General features: G+C 43.1%; 1 protein-coding gene across 6 annotated transcripts in view; it reads right to left on the bottom strand.

Moving 5' to 3' along the window:
• Nucleotides 1-21,483, bottom strand: part of LIMA1 (LIM domain and actin binding 1) — a 104,081-nt gene that overhangs the window by 43,011 nt on the left and 39,587 nt on the right. For 3 of the 6 annotated variants that reach the window (XM_032293738.1, XM_032293755.1, XM_032293747.1), the window contains exons 3-4: nucleotides 11,024-11,069; nucleotides 2,382-2,846 (exon numbers count right to left, since the gene is read on the bottom strand). In XM_032293738.1, the coding sequence (XP_032149629.1) occupies nucleotides 2,382-2,846; nucleotides 11,024-11,069 (511 nt within the window). Of the gene's footprint in view, nucleotides 1-2,381; nucleotides 2,847-4,649; nucleotides 5,236-11,023; nucleotides 11,070-21,483 lie in introns of those variants that run through there. The other 3 variants (XM_032293764.1, XM_032293770.1, XM_032293778.1) reach the window with 2 other exon arrangements.

The raw sequence follows: 21,483 nt of genomic DNA, 5'->3' as shown, positions 1-21,483 counted from the left end.
CAAAAAGCAACCAAACCTAGAAGTCCAGATGAATCTTAGTTCTCTTACATCTTCTTCTTCATGTTTTTAAGGGACAGGGATCTTACTGTGTTACCCAGGCTAGAGTGCAGTGGCGATCATGGCTCACTGCAACCTTGAACTCTCATGCTCAAGCGATCTTCTGCCTCAGCCTCTAAGTAGCTGGGACTATAGGTGCGTATCACCACACTTGGTTAATTTTTAAATTTTTAGTAGAGACAAGGTCTGGCTATGTTGCCCAGGGTGGTCTCAAATTCCTGGGCGCATGCAATCCTCCTGCCTTGGCCTCCCAAAATGCTGGGATTACAGATGTAAGCCACTGTGCTCAGCCTTTTCCATCTTCCTATACTTTTAGCAATCAATTGGATTGCCCGGTGCTATCAGCCATCTAGTAGGATCTTTTATTTTTATATATTTTTTTGAGACAGGGTCTTACTCTGTCACCTAGACTGGAGTGCAGTGGCATTATCTTGGCTCATTGCAACCTCTGCCTCCCAGGTTCAAGTGATTCTCCTGCCTTGGCCTCCTGAGTAGCTGGGACTACTGGCACACGCCACCATGCCTGGCTAATTTTTATATTTTTAGTGGAGATGGGGTTTCACTATGTTGGCCAGGCTGGTCTTGAACTCTTGGAAGCAAGTGATGCCCCCACTTCTGTCTCCCAAAATACTGGGGTTACAGGTGTGAGCCACCATGCCTGGCCTAGTAGGATCTTATATGGGAAGTTTTTCTCCTCTTCAAGCAGGCTTAGAGAGATAGGCTTGTTCTGACCCATATCTCACTAAATATTTACGAGAAAAAGTTTCTCACCATATCCTTACACATAATCAGCATTTTTGTCTGCTGCAGTCCCAGTCATTTCCTACCTTTGGCCAGTTTCAACACGCAGCAGCCTTTTGGACTGAATCCACATTGTGTGTACTCGCATGACATCAGCTATCCTATTCCTAGCAGGGTCTGGGAGGAGGAGACTTACAATGGTGCTTTGAGTCACAACAAAGCCCCTTCCTCTCTATTTAGGATTTCTGACATTTTTTCCTTCCACTTAAAATTCTTCTTCCCATTTAAATAAAAAAAATTTTTTATTAAAACCATAAAGGGAAAGAAGGAGTTGGCAGGACTAAAGGTCTAAAAACTTGAGAGGGAAGAGAGTTAAGAAAAGTTATAAAACTGCTTTGTGGTTACATCTCTTGCCAATTGGTTTCACTGTTAAAGTAGAGCTAAAGCTCATGCACAGAAAAGTATCCCAGCTTTACAAATGGTCAAAAACTCCTAGACTTCAAACATGACCACCAAACATTCAAGAACTTTTCTAATTCTAAGCAGAAAAGCGATTGGCACTCTAAGTTATGGGAAGGGATTGACGGTGTCACACCTAACATAACAGAAGACTACAAGATGCTATTTTTTATCTCAGAAAGAATGCTTCATATTATTATATTACTTTCCAAATATTGGGATTTGGGCCAAATATTTAGCTTTTAAAAATCCAGCTTTCCCATATAGGTGGAATCTAGAGTAAAGGATGGCTTTGCTACCCATCAGGTCTGTTTATTTCATTATAACAACTGTTGTAATGAACCATCCCCATGTACAAAGCCAGATATGTAGGAAAGTATGAGAAAACTGGAAAAATTTACCAGCTCCGCGGCCTCTGGATAGTGTTATAAATCACCAGCATATGTAACTCATTTTCTAGTTAAGTAATTCCCTCTGGGGAGAGGTCTGCAATCCACATGAAGGATCAAATTTCATTAGCAGTTGTAGGAAAACGCAACCCCGTGCATTTGCAAGTCAAAACTCCCGAAAGCTACAGCTAGTCTGGCTATCTTCATTGATTTTTCCTGAGAGAGAATTTTAGCTGATAGAAAACATTTGTTGGAAGGCACAGACAAGGAAGTTGAGAAGAAGAGAAGGGATTCAGCTAGCAGAGACAAGTAAGCCTCAGTCTTAATGTTAAACTCTGGCCTTAACACTCAGTCTGCAGCTGTGTCCAAGCAGAGAGCTATTGGGCAGTAATTCCACCCCCAAAGCTACAAATGATAAAGAGCACAGGAAGACGAATTAAAAGGGCAAGTTTACAAAAACACATAATCCACTCGGTATTAAACTCTCTTCATTTCTAGATACTGATTTGAATCCCAGTGTGAACTTGATTTAGCATTAAATTGGGTCAGAGACTCACAAATCTTAGCATCTACATACATATAAATAATTCATTTGAGACTATTAACTTATCTAACTGGAATCAAAAGACATACTGACCACATATTCCCTTCTCCTCAAAATGGCTTGAATAGAAAAACAGCTTTGTTTAGTACCTGACTTGGCCTTCTCAAGTTTCAAACCCGCCCAATTCTTACCTTGGTTTGAGTTGGTTCACCTTTCTCAAACATCATCTTAAGCCTGTTCAGTGGAACGTTGTATTTCTCTATTTTGCCTGAAGCTTCTGTGTTTTCATTGATTTCTGATTTTTCTACTTCATGCCTGGATTCTCCTAGACAATTTTCCATTTTTTTACTTTTTGTTGAGTGGTCTTTAAGATCCTCACTGTCCTTGATACGGGGATATCGATACTGAACGAGGGCTTCAGGAGGTGACCTGAATCTAGACCTGGGTTGGATTTGTTCCTCTTGGTCAGCTTCGGCTCCAGAAGCAGCGTGGCTTGTCACTTCAGCAGGAGGATGGTCCGCTCTGTGCCTAATCTCAGTGCTGCTGTTCCGCAGAGAGTCTGTCTGAGACTCTGCTCCCAGCCCTGGGTTCTCCCACTTCTTCTTTAACACAGTCAGGGTCCCTCTTCTAAAGCTCTGGGAGAGATTTTCAGTGTTCTAGAAGAACAAGAAGTAGGTGCCAGTTAAAACTTGCCTGCTGAAACATTCAAACATGTTGTTTTTTGTAAAATGAAAGTTAAAACTCCAAGCTGCTCCTGGTCCACTGCTGTTTCAGACAGCTGTGAACAGTTATAGCCCTGCCACATGGAGAAAGCATCCACCCGGGAGAGGGAGAGGGGAAGAGAGAAAAAGTCAGGAGCTGAAGCAGGAAGTGATAAAACAGGATGGCCTTATAAGGACAAAATGAGAAGAAGGGCAAGCCCAGCTCTGATGATAGTTAGATGAGAGACAAGAGATTTTTATCCAAAGATTAATGGGGAAAAAAACAAGAAAGAAAAAGCAAAATACAAGTGCTTTAAACACTGTAACTACACATTAGCAAAAGTTCATCATTGCCTGCCATAAAATAACATGATAAATTCTGTTTTTTTTTTTTTCTTTTAAATAAGACCAAGATGCAGAATAGCTGAAACTATATAATACCATTAATTATGGATAGTGGCAACAAGGATTGAAACTATTTGTAGAACCCTAGAGAAGTCACCAGACTTTTCCAAGTATTTGCATATTTAGTTATATCTGACATAATTTACATGCATATAAGCAGTCAAATTTTATTTTAACATAAGAATTTATTTTTTTTTCTATCTGCTCTTCTCTACAAGTTTATCTGTGTATAAATTCTGTTATTGGGGCTGGGCATGGTGGCCGCACCTGTAATCCCAGCACTTTGGGAGGCCAAGGCAGGCAGATCACGAGGTCAGTAGTTCGGGACCAGACTGGCCAACATGGCAAAACCCCATCTCTACTACAAATACAAAAATTAGCTGGGTGTGGCAGTATGTGCCTGTAGTCCCAGCTGTCCCTGCCTCGGGAGGCTGAGGTAGAAGAATCGCTTGAACCTGGGAAGTGGAGGTTGCAGTGAGCAGAGACTATTGCACTGCATGCCAGCCTGGGCAACAGAGTAAGACTTCATCTCAAAAAAAAAAAAAAAAAAATCAGTTATCAGGATATTCACCGTCTTACAGATCCTTTGAATCTGTATGTGTACATGACATGAATAGATGCTATAATACATGCCATTTTCCCTACTTGACTCCCCACATCTCCCAACCAAGACACCCACTCCTGACAGTTTATATGATATATATGCTCTCATTTTTTTTCTATTTTGTATGCTATATGTAAAATATGCAGACTTCAAAAGCCAGTAACACCACTAATCACTCAGATGAGCAAAGGACACACACTTACATATCTAAGAGAGTTCACGTTCACCTGGGCCAAAAATGGAATTAATTTATACATGTAAGACAGACTGAAAACAACCTGGGAACTGTCACTGTTGTTCCACAACAATAGAGGAAACACGCTTGTTGAAAATTAAATGTCCCGGCTGAGCACGGTGGCTCACACCTGTAATCCAGCACTTTGGGAGGCCAAGGCTGGTGGATCACCTAAGCTCAGGAGTTCAAGACCAGCCTGGCCAACATGGTGAAACCCTGTCTTTACTAAAAATACAAAAATTAGCCAGGTGTGGTGGCATGTGCCTGTAGTCCCAGCTACTCGGGAGGCTGAGGCAGGAAAATCACTTGAACCCATGAGGTAGGGGTTGCCGTGAGCTGAGGTCACGCCACTGCACTCCAGCCTAGGTGACAGAGTGAAACTTTGTCTCAAAAAAAAAAAAAAAAAAAAGAAAAGAAAGAAAAGAAAAAGAAAAATATCCCATACTTTGAAAGGACTGTTCTCCTAAATAAATTGAATAGCACCACCTTCCCAACAAACTGCAAACTCCAATACCTTCTTATTCTCCACTCCTGTAGTCTGTGACTCACCGGTCTTTCAACTAAGAAAGAAAGGACAAATAACCTAGGAATTAAACAGGATTAGCAGCTATTTTGGGAATTAAGTCTCTCACCGTATTACTCTTCTGAATATACTCTGAGAGCCACTTCATCAAGTAGCAACAAGGCTTGAAAAAAATCAGAACTGCTTGAATCTAGTGTTTAAATTTTAGCTTACAAAATGACCCACTGGGGGAAGAATGTATGGATCAGAGATATAAGAAGCTTAAAAAGTTTTCTTGCTGGAAAAGAGAGAATTACAAAACAGCTCCAAAGCTGGTTCTACCCTAATGCCCAGCAGCACTCTTGGCTCTGTACGGTCTCGTGCCACACAATGGATGAGTCATCTAGGTCTCTGACTTCACCTGCCCTACTGTGCCCACACAGGAGCCCTGACAATCCAAGTGGCACTCTGCCTTGGTAACCAGACACTATTTTTCTCAGATACATATCATGTGATCAAAGGATACTTTTCAGTGAAGAAAGCAAATTATAAGACAGCATGATCCCATTTTGCTTTATTTTTTATTCTTATTTTTCAGAGACAGGGTCTCGCTTTGTCACTCAGGCTGAACTGCAGTGGAATAATCATACCTCACTGAAGCTGTTTGACCTCTTGGGCTCAAGTGATCTTCCCACCTCAGCTTTCTGAGTAGCTAGGACTACAGGTGTATGTCAGCATGCCTGGCAAGGTTTTTTCTTTTTTGCGGGGACGGAGTCCTGCTGTCGCCCAGCTGGACTGCAGTGGCACAATCTTGGCTCACTGCAACCTCCTCCACCTCCTGGGTTCAAGTGATTCTCTCTGCCTGAGACTCCCAAGTAGCTGGGACTACAGGTGCACACTGCCACACCCAGCTAATTTTTGCATTTTTAGTAGACATGGGGTTTCACCATGTTGGCCAGGCTGGTCTCGAACTCCTGACCTCAAGTGTTCCACCCGCCTTGGCCTCCCAAAGTGCTGGGATTATAGGTGTGGGCCACTTTGCCCAGCCCAATTGCTTCTTTAAATTTTTCATTGCTTTATTTTATTTTAAATTTATTATTTTTCTCAATTAAAAAAGTAATAATTTATTGGGGGGAAAAACTCACAATCAATATAGGAATGTGTACATGACATGAATAGATGCTATAATACATGCCATTTTCCCTACTTGACTCCCCACATCTCCCAACCAAGACACCCACTCCTGACAGTTTATATGATATATATGCTCTCATTTTTTTCTATTTTGTATGCTATACAGTATGTATTTTTTGCACAAAATCATACTGTAATTACTGTTCTGCACTTTGCTTTAATCACTTAATGTGCTTTTGATATCTTTTCATACCCATACATAAAACCTTTAATTTTTTTTTTTTTTTTTTTGAGATGAAGTCTTGCTCTGTCACCCAGGCTGGAGTACAGTAGCATAATCTCAGCTCACTGCAACCTCCACCTCCCAGGTTTGAGCAATTCTCTTGCTTCAGCCTCCCAAGTATCTGGGCTTACAGGAACGTACCACTATGCCACCTAATTTTTGTATAAGTAGAGATGTGGTTTCACCATGTTGGCCGGGCTGGTCTTCAACTCCTGACCTGAGGTGATCTACCCGCCTTGGCTTCCCAAAGTATGGGGATTGCAGGTGTGAGCCACCATCCCCAGCCTCTTCTTTAAATACCTATTCATGTCCACTTACCTCGGCTGCTAAATGCATTGAAGACTTCTGCTTTATTTGATCTCACTATAGCATTTGACATTACTGACCACTCTCCCTTGTAAAAATTGCTTCCAACTTTTCTGCAATACCCCTTTTTCTTAGATTTCTTCCCATTTTGAGATGCAAGAATGGTGTGGAAAAAATAATGAAAAAAGAGATTTCTTCTCATTTATGTGGGCACTACTCAGTTTTTGTTTTTCGTTCTTGTTGCCCAGGCTGAAGTGCAATGGCACCATCTCAGCTCACTGCAATCTCCGCCTCCCAGGTTCAAGCAATTCTCCTGTCTCAGCCTCCCTAGTAGCTGGGATTACAGGCATGCACCACCACACCTGGCTAATTTTGTATTTTTAGTAGAGACGGGGTTTCTCCATGTTGGTCAGGCTGGTCTTGCACTCCAACCTCAGGTGATCCACCCACCCCGGCCTCCCAAAGTACTGGGATTACAGTTGTAAGCCACCGAGCCCAGCCCTTCTCAGTTTCTTAGTTTTTCTTCTTCTTCTTTCTTTTTTTTTTTTTTTTTAACAGGTTTCTCCTTCTCTTGTTCCTCCCTTATATGGTGGGGTCCCTCAGGGTTTTTGTCTTAGGTCCTCTGCTTTGCTTACTTTACATATTCTCTGTATATAATGTTATCCATCCCAATTTCACCTACCATATAGATTATAGCATCAATAAATACATAGATAGATCTATGCTGTGTGACTATATAGAGTTATAGATCCTATATCTCTAGTCAGATAGCTCTCCTTTTCTACCGATTCTACTTGGAAGTACTAGAAGCATCCTCTTTGCTTAAGGTTGAAGCTTTCCCTTTCTTCCCTTCACTCCTCAGCCTTTAACCTGTTTCTTGTCTTGAATTCTCTACCTTGGTGAATGTGACAACCATCTTTTTGTCTGTCAAGCAGCCCGGTTCTCTTATGCCTTCATGCTGTGTGTGTGCTGCTTCCTCCATTGAGGATACAAAGCCTCTGCTGCTATCTGTCCCCTCTGCTTTGCTAATTCCTTTTGGTCCTTTAGGGTTGAGTCAGGCACTGCCTCTTCTGGGAAGCCTTCCTTGATGTGGTATAGTCCAGGTCCCTCCTAAATTCTCCCCTAGCCCACTCTGAGTATTTCTTTGATATGATACTCATCATACCCAAATTGTAATTATATTTTCCAAATTCTAAACAGTCCCTTGGAGGCAGAGAATACATCTTATTCTTCTTGTGTCTTCAGCAGCTGGGTCATAAGAGATGCTCCACAGATGATTGTCTATACTTGTGGGGTTAACTTCTCTCATCCCATTGTTTTGAACCTAGTCCATTTCAGGCCTTTATCCTACCACTCCCAAACAATACAAGATGACCAATGACCTTCATGTTGCCAAATCCGATGGTCAATTATCAGCTTATCTGCGTGTTTGACTCTGACAACTCCCCTTCTAGAAACTCTTTCTTCACTTGGCTTCTGGCACTTGTTTCCTCTGCTGGTTACTCATTATATCTCCAACCTTTAAATACCAAGGTGCCCCTGAGCTAAATCATGAGACCACTTCTCTGTCTATACTCACTTCCTAGCTTATCTCATGCACCTCATAGCTTTAAGTACCACTGATACTTTGACACACATCCATTTTATCTGCAGCAGGGATCTCTTCCAATTCCAGATTTTTATATAGTATCCAAGTTCCTACTGATATTTCCATTTGGATGTCTTAATAAAACATGTCACAGTTTACATGTGCAAAACTGATCTTCTACTATTTCTCCCTATCCGAATCTGCTTTTACTGTAGTCTTCCCCATCTCAATCAATGGTTTTTGTTTTGTTTTGTTTTTTGAGATGGTAGGCCAGGCGTGGTGGCTCACCCCTGTAATCCAAGCACTTTGAAGGCCAAGGCGGGTGGATCACCTGAGGTCGGGAGTTCAAGACCAGCCTGACCAACATGGTGAAACCCCGTCTTTATAAAAAAGAGATAGAGTCTCGCTCTGTCGCCAGGCTGGAGTACAGTGGTGCAATCTTGGCTCACTGTAACCTCTGCCTCCCGGGTTCAAGCGATTCTTTTGCCTCAGCCTTTCCAGTAGCTGGGACTACAGGTGTGTGCCACCACACCCAGCTAATTTTTGTAGTTTTAGTAGAGATGGGGTTTCACCATACTGGCCAGGATGGTCTTGATCTCTTGAGCTTGTGATCCACCTGCCTCGGCTTCCCAAAGTGCTGAGATTACAGGCATGAGCCACCATACCTGGCCTCAATTAATGGTATTTTAATTTAATTGTGTTTGGGCCAAAAATATTGCTGCTTTTTTTTTTTTTTAATAGAGATGGGGTCTGCTATATTGCCCAGGCTGATCTTGAGCTCCTGACATCGAGTGATTCTTCTGCCTTGACCTCCCAAAGTTCTGGGATTACAGGCACAAGCCATTGGCACAGCCACTGCCACCATTATTGATTCTTCTTTCTCTCTACCTTCAACACACATCCTGACCACATCTCAATACCTACACTGCTACTACTCTAGTCCAAATCATATTATACCTGGCCTAAATCGTTATAATTGTCTCTTAATTATGCTTCTGCCATTATTACTCTATATTCTCTTCCTTCTATTTTTTTACATTTAAAAAAATAGGGTCCTGCCAGGTTGCCCAGGTTAGTTTTGAACTCATGGTCTCAAGTGGTGCTCCCACCTTAGCCAACTAAAGCGCTGTGATTATAGCCTTCTCTTCCTTTTTTTAAAAAAATGTAAGTCAGGCCGGGCGCAGTGGCTCACGCCTGTAATCTCAGCACTTTGGGAGGCCGAGGTGGGCAAATCTTGAGGTCAAGAGATCAAGAGCATCCTGGCCAACATGATGAAACCCCGTCTCTACTAAAAATACAAAAATTAGCTAGGTGTTGTGGCACGTGCCTCTGGTCCCAGCTACTCAGGAAGCTGAGGCGGAAGAATCGCTTGAACCCAGGAGGTGGAGGTTGCAGTGAGCCAAGATTGTGCCACTGCACTCTCACCTGGCAACAGAGCAAGACTCCGTCTCAAAAAAAAAAAAAAAAAAAAAAAAAAAATTTAAGTCAGATCACATCACTCCTTTGCATATAAACCCTCTCCAAAGGCCTCCTTGCATTCCGAATTAAAGCCCAGATCTTTACAATGACACCAAGTGACCTTTCTCTTGTATTCCTCAAATACACCAAGACTGTTCTTGCCTGATGACATTCACACATGCAGTTCCTCTGCCTAATTCTTTCTTCTCCATGGCTCAAGTCCTCAAATCTCTGCTCAAACATCTCATCACAGGCCTTCCTTGACCACCCTAGGCTCTGTCCTCCTTACCTGCCTCATGCTGTTCCACAGCACTAATCACTAGTGACACAATTTCTTTAAAAAAAAAAAAAATTTTTTTTTGAGATAGAGTCTCACTTTGTCGCCCAGACTGGAGTGCAGTGGTGCAATCACTGCAACTTGCCTCTCGGGTTTCAAGTGATTCCCCTGCCTCAGCCTCCAGAGTAGCTGGGATTACAGGCATGCACCATACTCAGCTAATTTTTGTAGTTTTAGTAGAAATGGGGTTTCACCATGTTGGCCAGGCTAGTCTCCAACTCCTGACCTCAGGTGATCCATCCCCTCGGCCTCCCCAAATGCTGGGCTTACAGGTATGAGCCACCGCGCCCGGCCATACTAATGCAATTTCTTTGTTGTCTGTCTTTTGCACTAGAATGTAAATTCCACGAGGGCTGAGAGGTAATCTGTATTCTTAGAGCCTAAAACAGTGCTTGGCATGTAGTAGGTGCTCAGTGAAAACTTGTTAAATGGATGAGAGTGAAAGGAAAGAAGGAAGGAAGGAACAAGTGGGGGAAAAAACAGGCAGAAGCAAGAGGAAAGGAACAAAAGGAACCAGCAGTTGAGTAAAGTAATGGTAGTTTTTTCTTACAATGAACGAGAGGAGATTCATTTTTTAATTACAGGAAAATTAAGCTAATGACCTGGTCAGTATGAGCAAATTTACAGGGACAAGTTATGTACTAATTTAAACAGGTTAGGTACTGAAAACTGCCAGGAAGATGTTTTTGTAATGCCATCCAAATTAAGGAATTATTGCCCAACATATGAGTTTCTTTCCTCACAAGATTAAATCAAGTAAAATTTCAAAAGACATATATTCTTTAGCCCAGCTGAAAGTTAGCAAGAGTTTATTCTGGAGGTTTTTGTCTTCAACAGATTGCAGCTAGGAAACTTGCTAACTAGATTGGGCCAAGAAGTTTGCTTTAAACGAAAAACCTAGAAGATGACAACAGCTGCACAGCTACTACCATTTAAATGCACAGATGTAGAAGTTCTGATTGTGTGATCTGGGGAAGACTGCCTAGGAAACTCTGTGTTCTCATTTGAGTAGAAGCCATTTTACTAACCTCAGGCAAAGCACTTGGCCTCTTGTCCAACACAGGAAAGAAAAAGTGGTTCAAAAGGAGAACTACAGTGAAAAAATAAGATTCCCTGCACTAAGCCAAGTTGTCCTGAGCAAATGGCTCACAGATCACACCAGCTGGCACAAATGTCCACTCAGCTGACACAGAACCCAAGCCCCATAGAGGCTGCGGGTGGCTTGGCCACACTGCTCTGCTCAAGAAGTGCCACGTGCCCTGGAAGTTCTGAATACTTACACTTCTCTTCTTCTCCATGTTTGTTTCTTCGGCTGCTTTCTGGTACCTTCAGAGAAGGGGGGAGGGAAGAATGTCTCAAATTAAACTTATATTTTTACACTTTCAATTATTTTTTTTGAGACAAGAGTCTTGCTCTGTCGCCAGACTCGAGTGCAGTGGCGCAATCTCGGCTCACTGCAACCTCTGCCTCCCGGGTTCAAGCAATTCTTCTGCCTCAGCCTCCCCAATATCTGGGACTACAGGCACGTGCCACCATGCCCGACTAATTTTTTGTATTTTTAGTAGAGACAGGGTTTCACCATGTTGGCCAGGATGGTCTTGATCTCTTGATCTTGTGATCTGCCCACCTTGGCCTCCCTATCACCCAGGCTGCAGTGTGGTGGTGCGATCTCAGCTCACTACAACTTCTACCTCCTGGGTTCAAGTGATTCTCCTGCCTCAGCCTCCATGGTAGCTGGGATTACAGGCACCCACCACTATGCCCAGCTAATTTTTGTGTTTTTAGTAGAGACAGGGTTTTACCATGTTGGTCAGGCTGGTCATTACAGGTGTGAGCCACCACCCAGCCTTTTTTTCTTCTTTTGAGATAGGGTCTCACTCTGTTGCTTAGACTAGAATACAGTGGTACAACCATGGTTCAACATGGTTCCTACAGCCTTGACCTCCCGGGTTCAAACGAACCTCCTGACTCAGCCTTCTGAGTGGCTGGGACTATAAGTGCACATCACCATCACACGTGACTTATTTTTTTTTATTTTTATAGAGACGGTGTCTTGCCATGTTGCTTAGGTTAGGTCTCAAACTCCTGAGCTCAACTGATCTTCATGCCTCAGCCTCCTAAAGTGATGAGATTACAGGTGTGAGCCACCATCCCTGGTCACTTTCTTTTTCTTTTGAGATGGGTTTCTCTCTGTCACCCAGGCTGAAGCTCAGTAGTGTGATCTTGGCGGCACTGCAACCTCCACCTCCAGGGTTCAAATGATTCCACCTCAGCCTCCTGAGTAGCTGGGACCACATGTGCGTATCACCATAACTAATTTTTTGTATTTTTTGTAGAGATAGGGTTTCACCATGTTGCCCAGGCCAGTCTCAAACTCCTGAGCTTAAGTGATCTGGGCCACTTCACCCGGCCTGGAACTGTTTTTTTTTTTCAAAGATTGAAAGTGGTTGGGGGGCTGGGCCTGGTGGCTCACACCTGCAATCCCATCACTTTGAGAGGACGAGGAGGGCGGACCACCTGAGATCAGGAGTTCAAGACCAGCCTGGCCAGCATGGTGAAACCCCATCTCTACTAAAAATACAAAAATCAGTCAGGCATGGTGGTGCACACCTATAATCCCAGCTACTAGGGAGGCTGAGGCATGAGAATCACTTGAACCTGGGAGGCAGAGGTTGCAGTGAACTGAGATCACGCCACTGTACTCTAGCCCAGGTAACAGAGCAAGACTCAAAAAAAAAAAAAAAGAAAAAAAAAAAAAGAGAACCAGTTCTGCATACCTATTTCTGCCAGCAGTTGCCTTTAATCAATTCTATCAGCAGGAGCTGTAAATCAGAGCAGACCTCACTTCCTGCGGCTGTTCCAGTCATCAGCTCTGATACAACAGCAAGGTCCCCATGGTTAAGGTCAAATGCTGAAACAACTGGATAGAGCAGAAAGTCTGAGCTTTAAGCCCCAGTTTTGCTGCTTATTAACTGTGATCTCTGGCAAGTGACTTAACCTCTCTAAGCCTCAGTTTTCTTATGTAGAAAGTGGTTACAATCTACTTTCAGGATTGCTGGGAAGATTAAATGTAATCACATGTGTAAAAACACTTTGAAATTAGTTAAGTCTATATAGCAATGCATTAATTCCAACATATACATTTCCCCTCCGCGTTTATGCCTCTGAAATCTTACAATTGTTCTCAACCAAATAGTTGAGAGATAGTCACACTCCCTGTACATGTTGAATTTAGTATAAGTTATTGATATTGTCATTTTAACTCAATTAAATGTATTTGATGGTACTACATGGTTTGGTTTGGTTTGGTTTGGTTTGAGACTGAGTTTCACTCTTGTTGCCCAGGCTGGAGTACAATGGCACGATCTCGGCTCACTGCAATCTTGGCCTCCCAGGTTCAAGCATTCTCCTACCTCAGCCTTCCAAGTAGCTGGGATTACAGGTATGTGCCACCATGCCTGGTGAATTTTTGTATTTTTACTAAAGATAGAGTTTCAGCGTGTTGGTCAGGCTGGTCTAAAACTCCTGACCTCATGTGATCTGTCCACCTTAGCCTCCCAAAGTGCTGGGATTACAGGCTTAAGCCACTGCACCTGGCTATTACTATATGTTTTAAATGCCACTTTAAAAATGTCTTTAAAAGATTACACTATAGGCCGGGCGCGGTGGCTCAAGCCTGTAATCCCAGCACTTTGGGAGGCCGAGGCGGGTGGATCACGAGGTCAAGAGATCGAGACCATCCTGGTCAACATGGTGAAACCCCGTCTCTACTAAAACTACAGAAAAAAATTAGCTGGGCATGGTGGCGCGTGCCTGTAGTCCCAGCTACTCAGGAGGCTGAGGTAGGAGAATTGCCTGAACCCAGGAGGCGGAGGTTGCGGTGAGCCGAGATCGCGCCATTGCACTCCAGCCTGGGTAACAAGAGCGAAACTCCGTCTCAAAAAAAAAAAAAGATTACACTATATTTGGCATTTAAGGAAAACTTATTTTACATATGCACAAGAGCAATATATGAGAAAAGTTTGTGAGAAGCACAGGTCAGTTTAATCAGCATTTTTTCTTAGAGATGCAAAAATAGTGGCACAGCCTATAGTTGATGACACCTTAGATTTCATAAATAATATATAAATTTAAAATTATTTATTACTTTTATCATTTTATCATTTTTATTACTTGGATCAGAAGATCTCTGAGAAAAAATTAAAGTCCTTTTCAAGGATGATCAGGTTTTCTCCATTTGATGACTAAGTGGTCTGGAGATCTGTGCAGGTCCAAGCTGCACAAATCTCCAGACCACCCAGAACAACCTTTTTTTTTTTTTTGAGACAGTCTTGCTTTGTTGCCCAGGCTGGAGTGCAGTGGAGTGATCTCAGCTCACTGCAACCTCCGCTTCCTGGGTTCAAGCGATTCTCATTCCTCGGCCTCTGGAGTAGCTGGAGTTACAAGCACGCCCCACCATGCCTGGCTAATTTTTATATTTTTAGTAGAGACAGGGTTTCACCATGTTGACCAGGCTAGTCTCGATCTCCTGACCTTAAGACATATGCCTGCCTTGGCCTCGCAAAGTGCTGGGATTACAGGCATGAGCCACCATGCCTGGCCCCAGAACGACCTTAACCTGGCTTCCTCCAGGCCTCTGAGTCATGCATTGGAATCAGCACCATTATGTGGAGAATCACCATGATGTGCCTCTCCTTGGGCCTGCATTAGCAGAACCCAGTTAGCCCCACCCCTAGAAAAGGGCACTGTTCAAAGAGCACTGCCCTCTGCCTAAAGGTAGAATTTTCAGAATTCACAAGGCATTTGGAGTAGGAGGTAAGAGAAGAAGAAACAAAGCAACCTCAGGCCTGGTGCACTGGCTCATGCCTGTAATCCCAGCACTTTGGGAGGCAGAGGTGGGCTAATCATTTGAACCCAGGAGTTTGAGACCAGACTGGACAACATGGTAAAATCCTGTCTCTACAAAAAATACAAAAATTAGCCAGGTGTGGTGCATGCCTGTAGTCCCAGCTAGAGGGAAGTCTGAGATAGGAGCATTCCTTGAGCCTGGGAGGTTGCGGCTGCAGTGAGCTATGATCACGTCGCTGTACTCTGGCCTGAGCTACAGAGTGACACCTTGTCTTTAAAAGGCAGCCTTGACCTCCAGGACTCAAGCTATCTTCCCACCTCGGCTGGGACTTAAGACGTGCTAATTAAAAAAAAATTTTTTTAGTAGATATAGGATCTTATTATGTTGCCAAGCAGGTCTCAAACTTCTGAGCTCAAGTGATCCTCCTGTCTCAGCCTCTCAAAGTGTTGAGATTACAGGCATAAGCCACCATGCCTGGCCAAAAGAGTTTTACATAAAATGTCCTCCAATCCTATCATTGTTTTTTTTTTTTTTTTTTGAGAAGGAGTCTTGCTGAAAAAATGACCTGTAGGCTGAGACGTTGAGTTTGACCAGACGAAATTAGCCAGACAAAAAGAAGGGAGGAAAGCATTCCAGGAACAGAAAAACACCATGTGCAAAGGCTTTAAGGCAAGAAGTTATCTCCTGTGTACAGAGCATACAAAGAACTCCAGTGTTGCAGAAGCTTTAGAGGGGAAAGGGCAGGAGATGAGGTTAGGAGGCAGGAGTGGGCCATGCAGGTCATGTTGAGGACTTTGAATTTAATGCTAGGATGGTCATTGATTCAATTCATGTTTTTAAAAGAGTGCTCTGGAGTGTGGAGCATGGACTGGAGGGGGCTGAGAATGGAGGTGGCATTAATGGCAGATAATGCTGGCTGGGCTGCAGAGAGAATGGCACTGGAGAGAAAGAAAAGTGAATAGATTTGAGATATATTTCAAGGAAGAATCAGTAGGTTGGTAATGAGACAGGGAAGAGAGAATGATTCCTAGGCTTCTGGCAGCTGAGTCAATGGAAGCAATGCTCCCTGGAATGGGGAATTGTGAAGGAGGAACAAATTTGGGAATGGGGAAGACCAAGAGTTCAGTGTTAGTCATGTTAACTAAAACATCCATTTGGTAGTAGCAGTGATTAGATGCATGTGTCCAGAGTTCAGAAGAAAGCTCTGGACTAGTTGTACACATTTAGGACTTATCTGCCCATGGATGGTATTAAAGCCACAGGAGTAGATGACATCTGCAAAAAGTGTGTAGTGTAAGACGATGCCCGGAACTCAGTCCCGGAGACTCTAACATTTCAGCAGTCAGAACAGATGATAAGAGAGACTGACAAGGAAGAGACAGAGAGGGAGGAGGAAAATGAGGAGACTGTCAGAGAAGCCAAGAGAAGCAAAAATGTGGGAAGGAAAAAGCGGTGAGGGTTCATGTAAGATAAAGGCCAAGAAACATCCCCTTGATTTGGCAACATAGAAGTGTTCGGTAATCTTGGCAATCCTGTTTCATAATTAATTCACCCCTATTCCTTTAATGGGCATTTGGATTGTTTCCAGTTTTTCTTTTTTTCTTTTCTGAGACAGAGTCTAAGTCTGTTGCCCAGGTTGGAGTGCAGTGGCGTGATCTCGGCTCACTGCAACCTCCGCCTCCTAGGTTCAAGTGATTCTCCTGCCTCAGCCTCCTGAGTAGCTGAGATTACAGGCACACTCTACCACTCCCAGCTAATTTTCGTATTTTTACATAAAGGCGGCGTTTCACTGTGTTGGTCAGGCTGGTCTCGCACCTGACCTCATGATCCGCCCGACTTGGCCTCCCAAAGTGTTGGGATTACCAGTGTGAGCCACCGCGCCCAGCTCCAGTTTTTCACCATTGCAAATAACGCTTTGGTGAATGTCCTTGTACATATGTTTTTCTCACTTGTGCTGATATATCTGTCTAAGAAATTTCCTAAAAGTGAGAATTCAGGGACACAGTGGATTGTAGCTATTATAAAAAGGAACTTAGAACTGGCCTTGAACTTGCATTTCCACACCCCTTGGATAATCATCTACAGTATATTACAGCAGTACTATAATATATAAAAACTAGAACCAATTGGCAGACAGGTTTATACTGTGGTTAGTTGAGTAAATAAGCTCAGAGGTTCCCTTCCCTTTAGTGTCTAACAGAAACATAGATTAAAAAAAAAAAAACCATCAAGATAGTTCTCATCTTTGGCCCTGTCCTTTTAGCATGGAGGCATCTGTAAGAACAGATGTGTACACCAAAGGCTGTCTTCAATCCTGTTCTCAAACCCCTACTCAAATATCCCCACCTTTTATTTGTAATGAAGTTTCTTCTAAATAGCAGATAACAGAGAAAAAGGCTCTATACCACCACTTTCTTCCAAGTTAGAGCCTTGGTACTTTTACATTTTGTACTATTAGATTGCTACAAGGCTGAGGCTCAATATTTCTGAATTCAGTGTGCAGGCCTCAGACTTTTCTCAGAGGCCAGAGAAAAATGCAACTAGCATTCTTTTGACACAAAATGTGAAGGACACAAAATGGGGGCACCATTTTGAAGATCCAAATTTCAGAAAATAAAACACTTGCAATAAAATTTCTGTAATTAAAATCTTGTCCCTCTTTCCTTCCCAGATTTTTAAAAAATAATTTCTGTGGTCCAGTCTCCTTTTCTTCACATAAGGAATTTAATCTTGCAACTGCTCATTAATGCTCAGCTGTGAGGCAGGCAGCTGATGGAGGACGCTAAAATTATCTGGGGAGTAATAACAGTGTCTCAAATTTTTCTGAGGCCAGAAAACAGAGTTCCTGAGCCATGACACTTGCTTGCATGACCTCAAATAGAGCAAAGGGAATGCTGAGCCAAAAAGGGAAAATGGAAACTCCCAAGGCTGAGGCAATGTATTTTCTTCTGGAACAATTTCACCACTAAAATGTTACAGAGAAGAGAAAGAAAAGGAAGTTAACTAGGCCGACTTGAAGGTCAATTTTTTTCTTAATGAAGGAAGTATAGTCATAGAAAACTAAATATGAACGCTTTCTTTTGTTTTTTGAATATAGGTTCTCACTCTGTCACCCAGGCTGGAGGGCAGTGGCATAATCATAGTTCACTGCAGTCTTGAGCTTCTGGGCTCAAGTGATCCTCTCTACCTGGCCTCTTCTTCTTTCCCAGAACTAGGAATGGGTAAAGTTATAACAAAAATAGGAGAAGCTGTGATAACAGAGGCACTCTGGTAGGGGGCTAGGTTAGGGATCTTCGTGCTGAGTTCATCAAGTCTACCATTTTGGTGTGTGACCTTCGATCATAATTGCTAGACCTCAAGTTCCTAATCTGTCACAGGAGTGGGGCAAATGCTAGCCAGATCTGTGGTTTGAAGCTCTGCTAGCTGCAGATCCTTCTCTTCAAATGCTGTCTTATGTAGAACCTAACCTTTAAAAGAGACCAAAGCAGGACTGCTGGAATGGAAAATCTAAAGGGCTGGGCCTGGGATCTGGGCCTGGCTTAGCCCTTAGGGTGTTCCAATTGTTGGAGAACTGGCCCCTGAGATTCCTCTGAAGACCGCAATTAAGATAGTTTACAAACTACCAGGCTAGATTCTCTTTAATTCCAAAAATGTATGAGTCAAACAAATTCCACCCAGAGAGTCAACTGTTATCAAATGAAGGATCATATTATGCTGAAGTCAATGGTGAGTGAAATCAAAGCTAGCTAGTCAAATGGACCTATTGATAGGAATTTCTTACCTTAAATGTAAAGATTGTATAGAGGCTTAATCAGAGAAATAAGTCTGCAGCTATAAAGGAGCATGAGACACAAGCTCTCATGCTAGAAAAAGTACTCGTCTACACATATAAACACAAAATGGACTGTTAACAATTAGAAAGGAAAGCTGACTTATCTACAAACATCAGCTAGATTAAGCTTCCTCCAAACACCTCTTTCATATTAATCTCAGATCAGAAACCTCCTAAGTTTTCCTACTGTTTTTAGCTGGGCTTGAATAGGACTTACTATTTTCAAACCCCATAATATAAAGCCACTCAGTGTTGGAAAAAGAAATTAGTATATGCTTTGTGGAATAGTCCTGCAGTCTATACCACCCTGAATGCACCTGATCTCATTTGATCTCGGAAAATAGTCCTGCAGTCTTCTTTGAGAAGCTACAGTGAGCCAACCTTAAAAACCTTAAGTAATATTAGCAATATGTTTCCACTGAGTATAAAACCTAGAACAGAAATCCAGGCTGATTCCCTGGTTTTCACTCCCTTCAGTACACACCACCACCTGTCCTACTTCGATGCCTTTACCCCCTGTTGCTCCCCTTCCTCTGGAATGTCTCCAGCATTCTCCCAGCCTACCAAATAACTCTATTCATCTTTCCAAACCAGTTCCATATGTTAAGCACATCAGAAGAAAAATATTTGACAGGAACAAACTCAAACATTAACTTGAGTGGGTTACTTCCTTTGCCTCAGTTTTCTCAACTATAAAAGAGGAGTAAAGCCCCTTCCTCATATAGTTTTTGTTAGGATTTGAAATAGTATACATTTCTTTTTCTTTTTTTTCTTTCTTTTTTTTTTCTGAGATGAAGTCTCACTCTGTCCCCCAGGCTGGAGCACAGTGATGCAATCTCGGCTCACCACAACCTCCACTTCCCAGGTTCCAGCAATTCTCCCATCTCAGCCTCCTGAGTAGCTGGAATTATAGGCACGCACAGCCACCACTCAGCTACTTTTTTTTGTATTTTCAGTAGAGACCGGATTTCACCATGCTGGTCAGGCTGAACTCCTGACCTCAAATGATCCACCTACCTCCGCCTCCCAAAGTGCTGGGATTACAGGCATGAGCTACCGTGCCTGGCCAAAATAGTATGTATTTCTATCAAGGATCTAGCATGGTGCCTGGCACACACTGATTCTAATTAACAGGTTCAGGACTGACAGTTTTGCATAACTACCATTTGCCCTTTCAACCTTCATAGAGAAAAGATAGTGAACCCAGCATACCATGGAAGGACCTGTGAAATCCCTCTGTACTTTCTCTCGGCAAGATTAAGAAGGTCCTAAAGATGAAGACTTTTCCAACTTCTTAACTCCCTTAGTGCTACTATTAAGACCCAAATCCTAATGAGAACTGGCTGGGCTGGACAATCACAGAATACGGCGGTGAAAAAGGCACTTGGGAAGAGGTGAGAGCCTCACTGAAGTGACTAAGTTGGGCAAGGAAGAAAGTGAAGCCAGGAAGGGGACTGACATCCAGAGCTGGGTGTCCTGGTGAGGTCAAAGGACAGAGTCACTGGAAATAGGAGTCAAACAAGGGGAAAACAGGAGGCTCCAATCAAACAGTAGGTTATCCGAATGCACTGTTTCAGAGAAGGATTCTGGGTGATGATAGGCTGAGACTGGAGGCAGAGGCATGGGAGACAACACGCAGGTTGCAGAAACTGGGAAGATCAAGAAATTGTGAGCCCAGGTTGGGAGCAGTGGTTCACACCTGTAATCCCAGCAGTTTGAGAGGCTGAGGCAGGAGGATCACTTGAGTCCAGCAGTTCGAGACCAGCCTGGGCAGCATAGTGAGATGCTGTCTTCACAAAAAATAAAAAACTAGATGGGAATGGTGGTGCATGCCTGTGGTCCCAGCTACTTGGGAGGCTAAGGCAGGAGGACTGCTTGAGCCTGGGAGGTCAAGTCTGCAGTGAACCATAATAACGCCACTGCACTCTAGCCTGAATGACAGAGTGAGACCTGTCTCTTTTTTTTTTTTTTTTTTTTTTTTTTTTTTGTAGAAAGTGATTTATTTAGAGAGAGAGAGAAACAGGAGAAGGAGAGAGAAGGAAACAGCTACCCCTCACGCTGAGTGAGAGAATCCAGAAAGATAGAATCCAGGAGAGCAAAGCAGCTTCCACCCTGAGTGGAAGGGAATAGAGAGAGATGGAGTTTAGGAGTGGAAGACAAGCTTCCACAAGAGAGACTGGAAGGGGACTCCAAAGGGGAAATCCAGGACAGAGAAAGATGGCTTCCAGAAGGGAGTGTTTGTAGAAGAGGACCCAAACATGGAGTCCCAAGACCTGTCTCAAAACAGAGAGAGAAAGAGAAGAAATTATGAGTATCAGACAGATCACTGATGTGGACCCAGTGATTCTTCAATGAGGATACCATTGGCCCTGGGGGACATTTAGACATGTGTGAGAATCTTGTTATCTCCCCTATCCCTTTTTTTTTTTTTTTTTTTTTCTTTTTTGGTTGTCACAATGTCATGGGTGCTGGCCGGACGTGGTGGCTCATGCCTGTAATCTCAGCACTGTGGGAGGCTGAGGCAGGCGGATCACCTGAGGTCAGGAGTTCAAGACCAGCCTGGCCAACATGGTGAAACCCTGTCTTAAAAAAAAAAAAAAAAAAAAAAAAAAAAAAGCTGGAAAAAAACAATGTCATGGGTGCATTTAGAGGAGGGCATGATGATGAATATCCTGCACAGAGAAGATCTGCCCCACCCTAAATGCTATCGCACCCCCAATGAGAAACACTGAAAAGAAAATGATGCTGGAAGCCAGCATCCCCTAGAGGCTGACACACCACTGCAATGAAGCGGAGGATAAGAGTGTGACCTAGTTAGACGTGAGCCTGAAAGCACACATCTAGAACTTCAGAAGCAGGCACAAGAAACAATGAATGGAAAACAGTATTGGAGATATAGGAGAGTAGCAACCCTAACTCCTGGCCCCAAAATATTTCAGGTAAGCATGTGCAGAAAAAGCAGGCAGCCACTGCTCAAACACAGGATGTATGTCAAGGAAAAGCCAAGTTTAGTTAAATACAGGCGGGGCTAAGGAGGGTGTGAAAAGGGTAAGAATGTG

Source organism: Sapajus apella, unplaced genomic scaffold (assembly GCF_009761245.1).
Source record: "Sapajus apella isolate SASKATOON/1434 unplaced genomic scaffold, GSC_monkey_1.0 scaffold2, whole genome shotgun sequence".
NCBI classification, from domain to species: Eukaryota; Metazoa; Chordata; class Mammalia; order Primates; family Cebidae; genus Sapajus; species Sapajus apella.
Note: the sequence above shows the minus strand (reverse complement) of the source record. Positions and strands in the feature narration are given on the sequence as shown.